At 37.3% G+C, this 6,000-nt stretch overlaps 1 protein-coding gene across 3 annotated transcripts in view; it reads left to right on the top strand.

The window, feature by feature from the left end:
* The first annotated feature begins 403 nt into the window (after nucleotides 1-403).
* Nucleotides 404-6,000, top strand: part of LOC126298098 (protein-associating with the carboxyl-terminal domain of ezrin) — a 106,458-nt gene continuing 100,861 nt past the window's right edge. The window contains exons 1-4 of one of the 3 annotated variants that reach the window (XM_049989417.1): nucleotides 404-1,219; nucleotides 1,512-1,726; nucleotides 1,805-1,990; nucleotides 2,066-2,157. In XM_049989417.1, the coding sequence (XP_049845374.1) occupies nucleotides 1,538-1,726; nucleotides 1,805-1,990; nucleotides 2,066-2,157 (467 nt within the window). In that variant the 5' untranslated portion in view covers nucleotides 404-1,219; nucleotides 1,512-1,537. Of the gene's footprint in view, nucleotides 1,425-1,511; nucleotides 1,727-1,804; nucleotides 1,991-2,065; nucleotides 2,158-6,000 lie in introns of all 3 variants that reach the window. The other 2 variants (XM_049989419.1, XM_049989418.1) reach the window with 2 other exon arrangements.

Here is a 6,000-nt window from a genome sequence, read left to right as displayed (position 1 = left end):
CGTTTTGAATAAGAGGCATCCAACTCATTCTGGAATCGAAGAGGACACCAAGAAACATCGCCTGGGATTTTAATGGTATTTTATGACCAGAAGGTCTTACACTATCCAAGAACCCTGGCATAGTTTGGTTGGTGAAAGGAACGAGTACCAATTATTCTGCTGAAATCTGTAAACCACCGCTACATAATGTTTGATCCAGTGTGCCCATCACCTTTGATAGCTCACACACAGTGTGATCCATTTCTGCTGAAATCTGTAAACTACCGCTACATAATGTTTGATCCAGTGTGCCCATCATCTTTGATAGCTCACACACAGCGTGATCCATTTCTTTGGTCGACACATACAAATATCATCTGAATTTTAACTGGAAAAGGGATAATCCTGGCCAGCTCGTTAGTATATAGTGCAAAGAGTAGGGGCTGAGGATAGTTCCTTGTGGAAGACCTGTTGTACGACGACGTGGTCCAGTTAATTGATTTTGGTACCGAACCCATATGTATCTTTCAGCGAGGAAAGAGCCAATTCCATAAATCAGTTGTGGCGGGATTCCAATGGTTTCCGACTTCTGTAGCAACACATGTATAAGAACATTATCATATGCTTCAATTATATCCAGGGATATAGCTATTACATTCTCTTTCGTTGTTGTTGCGTCATAAATCTCTGGGGTTAAGGTATTTAAATAATCTATTGTTCCCTTGCCTTTTCCAAACCCATACTGACTCGATGACAGTGTCTGATTTGATTCCAACCACCATTCCAAGGGATTTTTTACCAGGGGTTATATAGCTTTACCGATACAGAAAGAAAGAGAAATAGGTCTATAGCTATAGTTGTCAGTTGTGACAAAGATGTTTACCAAAGAAATTTATTTGAACTGTCATCTGGTATGCAGGAATATTTAAAGAACTTCTTTGCACGTAGATCGAGTGCAGAGAACTATTGTTGACAATAAACATATTACACGCTTTTTTGCAAAATTTACCAAGCGCTTGATTCATATACATGGGCCAGTATTCTTTTGTGGCCAGATTCTGACTTTTACAGTTTTTGCGTTGGCTTAGGCTGACTAACATTTGAGCATACCGGTGTTTTCACACTTCAACAATAGATAACTGGGTATTGTGATATCATTCAAGTACGGTTTTCTTGCCAATTATAGTGATCTTTGCGTTTGCAGACAAGTGCCGTGTACGTGCCAGAAAAAAAATGTTGTGTAAGTTTTTTGAGCTGTGAACGAAAGTAATTCGTGTCTTGTTCCAAAATTCGATAAAGCTTTCTGTTTCGAAAGTTATTTTGGCAGCGCAATCTATAATATTAGGCAAGCGAAGATTCGCCATCAGTATATTATCGTATAAATATTATAAATACCTGTATGAACCGTTGAATATAGTGTCAGTGAAATGTGTATTAGATTCCATGTATGTGATGCAGATGTGCTATTCCGAATATTTTTTGTTGCAAATAGAGCATTAAATGATAGATCTGGGTACCTGTTTCTATCACAGGACGCATTACTGTAGCATACACAAAAATGGGGTCAGAAACGAGTAAACTACCAGATCTTGAAATTGAAGAGAGAAATGTGGAAGTTACTGCTGACTGGATAATGCATAGAGCGCACGTTTATTCAGAAAAACCTTACAGTGTATCGTTATTTGTATTTGAACCGAGTAATGACGTGAATGTGAAGAAGACAGTTCTGTTGGAACGCTGTGCAAAAGTGAGTCCTTTATCTGCGTCAATGTTACAGAAATTCAGCTGAGTTCTTTCAGATACATTTCATTTTGATGTCTTGCAGAATTTGCTAAAGTACCGCCATCCATGCATATTGAAGTACATTTCTTCATATTGGTCAAAAGGTTCATTCTACTTGGCGACAGAAGTAGCAAAACCACTTACTCATGTACTGCAAAGCCAATCTCCTTTGCAGATTTGTGTTGGACTGCATTCTATTCTAAAGGCTATAAATTTTCTACATCGGAAGGTAACACAAATGTTTAATACTACAGTGGCACTGCCATCAGCTTTTGTATATTTCTTTAATAGTATCTGTTTTCAGGCACAAGCAAGCCACAATAATTTGTGTCGTGCTGCTATATATGTTAGCCCTGATGGTGTGTGGAAGCTAGGAGGCTTTGAACACATGTGTCCGTAAGTTAAACTCACTACTTTTTTAATTTGTAGTTGTTTGCATTTATTTCAGAGGGCAAATGTCCACTGCTTGCTTTGTTGCTTCCACTATTCTTACTTATGAATGACCAGGCATCTTTTGAATGACTGTGCATGCTGTTATTAGTGTAATTTTATGTTTTTTATATCTACAGGAGCAACATCTAGTAGGCTACAATATATGTGCAGATTTTGCCAAAAAAAAAAAAAAAAAAAAACAGTTGTTAGGATTTTCTAAGATTTTCACCAGATATTAAGCATTTGGAGTTTTTTAACCATTCCTATTTTTAGTCTGCATGCTAAACAAACCTGCAGCCATTCAGTTGCCTTTGTTCTAACTGTTTATTGGTCTTACCTTACATGTATCCTACATTATACAATAGAGAATTGTTGAATGAGACAGAACAACTGTTAGGATGCTGACCTCATATTCAGGAAGTTGGAGTTGCTCTGCCCATTCTACCTGATCAGGGTTTTCTGTGGTTTTCCTGGACTGCTAAGGGAAATCTTGGTATGATTTCTTAATGTAGGCCACGGCCGAATGCCCATCCTATCACCATAGGCCACCAGTAGGCCTACTCTCCTCTTAAAGCACGATATGTATGCCGCGTATTATATTTTGGCCTGCTGATTGACACTGTATCACCCTGAAAAATCTCATATTATTGTGAGATGATACTTGGACAAATAAAGATAAATAAATAAGTTGAAGGAAGCTCTTTTAGGGCTAAGTTTAGAATAGGGGCAGTAGCATTCAGGGTGCTTTTAGACTATGATACATAGGTTACCAGTTCATTATTTTGTATGAAGCACACAATTTGCCTGCTGCTCTCTTGTGGCATACTTCCAACTAGCTGTTGTCATGCTCCACATTGTTCCTATCATGCCTTAATGTGAGAGATGCCAGCATTGATTTGCAAGTCATGCAGGCCTAACTGTGTTAGTTCCCCTGTTCTACACTTTCATAGACAGACTGCAGTTTACTGAAATCTTGTTGGTACCAACAACTAAACTGGTGTGTAGAGGTGGAGTTACTCCTCTAAGTTAACTAACATTTATAAGAATAATGGAAATTCACAGATGGAACAATACATAAAATAAGGGAAAGGCAGCCATTCGCCTATAATGCACTGATGTGTAGTGCATAAATATGTCTAATAGAAAACAATATTGAAACTCTCACTTGTTTCATAACAAAAGTGCACACATTTACACACCCAAATGAAGACAATCACAGTTGATCTGGGACATTGACGTTGAGATGAATATATCATGTATTGCAATTTTATGTGTAATCTGCTACTGCTGTTAGTGTGGGGATTAGGTAGTGTTGTAAGCTTGGCTGGCTAATTATTCATTGAATAAGTGATCAGTAAACCACAATACAGTTTTTCTTTATTTTAGTTTCTGTTTGTTTTTCTTTTTTATAGTATATTTTAATTATATAACACTTTTACAATTTCTGTGTTTGAGTGAAGTATTGAATGTGAATATGATTGGTAGACAGCAAGAGCAAATTTGTTACTGTTAGGTTTTTATATTTTCAATGTACAAATGATACTGTAACTATTGAGGGACAAAAAGAACAGTTTATAATTATCTTCAATCTTATCAAGCTAAATTATTTCAAGTATATTTAAACACAAGAGCATTGTACACTAGAGTATGTACGAACTCAATGAGGTGGTGCATTTGTTAAGACACTGACATCAGACCGACATCAGATTTATAGGATGAAAGCTCCTGCTTTGTGTGACCATCTTGATGTAGCTTCACTTACACTAAATGCCAGAATGGTTCTTTCAACATACCTTTTCCTTATACGAACTCCTGTATGTACGAACTTCAGCATATATCTGTATACACTGTACTGTTCATTTGCACTTCATAAAATAGGCCTCTATATATATTTGACATGGTTTTTGTATTTTGTTACTTGGATGATTTGAAAATGGGTCCCAGCCGGAAACTATTCATTAAGTAAATGGAAAAAATTATTTATGTATTTAAATTTGCAACTTTGGCTGGTTTAATGTTGTACGAGTCTGTATATATGACTCATGTTTTTTTCCTTGTATCAATGACTGTCAAATAATAGCAATATTTTGCTCTTACCTTTGTTTTTGAGTCCTTTATCAGTCATAATTTAGGTGTAGCTATAGATTTTTCCATTCTTGTCACTTATTTTTTATCCTACATGACTTGTTTGTTAGAACACTGAAGCTATCAGTCATTAATTTCAAGTTGCTTGCAATGCAGCTAATTGCACTCTGTTTTGAACTGATTTAGAAAATATATCTGCCTCATATTATACATCCACATTGTTAATGTCTTCTTTACAGTACTTATGACAGAACCAGATACTTTCATGTTACGATAAAATTTGTGCATGTTTAATGGTGAACAGTTCAGGATTTATTGCGTAAAATACTTTTAACAGCTTGTCTTTTTGAAATAGGGAATTACAGAGAGATCTGATTCCACCTGTCTGCTTTGATTCATGATGTCACCAAGATAGTGGACAGACCCTCTTCCGCCATATACAATACGATAACCATAACATCACCACATACAAATGTGAACGAAAATAAAAACAACTTGACAATATTTCACTCAAGCAGTGAAATGAAACTAGCAGAACAGCCAAAGGAAATAGAGGGCTTAGGGCAGGGACAAGCTAAATGAATGACAATATGAATGCCAGCACCATCCCAAAATAACAGTTATCCACAAAATCAAGCACAAAAAATTATCAACATACATCACAAAGATGCAAAAATGGAAACCATTGGAATTGTAAATTTTGAAACTTCCTGCCAGATTAAAACTGTGTGCCAGACTGAGACTCAAACTCGAGACCTTTGCCTTTTGCGGGCAAGTGCTCTACCAACTGAGCTACCCAAGCACGACTCACTCCCCATCCTCACAGCTTTAATTCTGTCAGTACCTCGTCTCCTGAATGTAAATTTTGCTTGACCTATATAGCCCAAACAATTGGATTGGCAAACCACCCACAACTCAAAAAGCCAGTAGCACAGATTTCACTTGACCTATGTAGCTCAACCAAAGCCAGTGATAAAAAACATGCATACGGAAAACCCCCAGATTCACTTGACCAATTAAAATACACACTAACACATGTAAGCCAAAAGAAAAAGAAAAAAACCCGTACATAATGGGAAAAATAAAACTGAGTTGGTACCCTTCCCCTCCCCCAACACACACACACACACACACACACACACACACACTATAAAAACAAAACAAAATTTTCCAAAGAACCCCAACCCCCCTGCCTTCCAATAAATCGACCCCCACTCCTAAACACAACCCACAAAAAATACAACAAACAAAAATTAAAAGCTTTCACACCTTAAAAAAAACTAAACTGATCCTCAGAAGACAAAACAGAATAAATAAAATAAGGTATATGCAAGGATCTTTCCTTGACCACGGGAAATCTTTCCTTGACGACGGGAGTGTGCATTTGTGTGTGTGTGTGTGTGTGTGTGTGTGTGTGTGTGTGTGTGTGTGTGTGTGTGTGTGTGTGTACTATTGATTTGGGGGGGGGGGGGGGCGATAGTAGTCAAAAGCTAGTGTGAAAGCTGTTTCCTGTTGTGTTCTACTGTGCTCCAAAGATGTGCTATAGATTACCTTTCTCTTATTTTACGTATTGCTCCATCCAGGAATTTACATTATTGTTAAAACAAATTAACTCTTCAACCTGCCCTACCCACCTCTCAGAACCTACCCCATTACCCCCCAAACCCCATCTAAAACCCCCACCTCCAATCCCACTCACTAACCTCGACTTACAGTCTGTAG

This window comes from Schistocerca gregaria, chromosome X (genome assembly GCF_023897955.1).
Source record: "Schistocerca gregaria isolate iqSchGreg1 chromosome X, iqSchGreg1.2, whole genome shotgun sequence".
Classification (NCBI taxonomy): Eukaryota; Metazoa; Arthropoda; class Insecta; order Orthoptera; family Acrididae; genus Schistocerca; species Schistocerca gregaria.
This window is presented reverse-complemented; position numbering and strand designations above follow the sequence as displayed.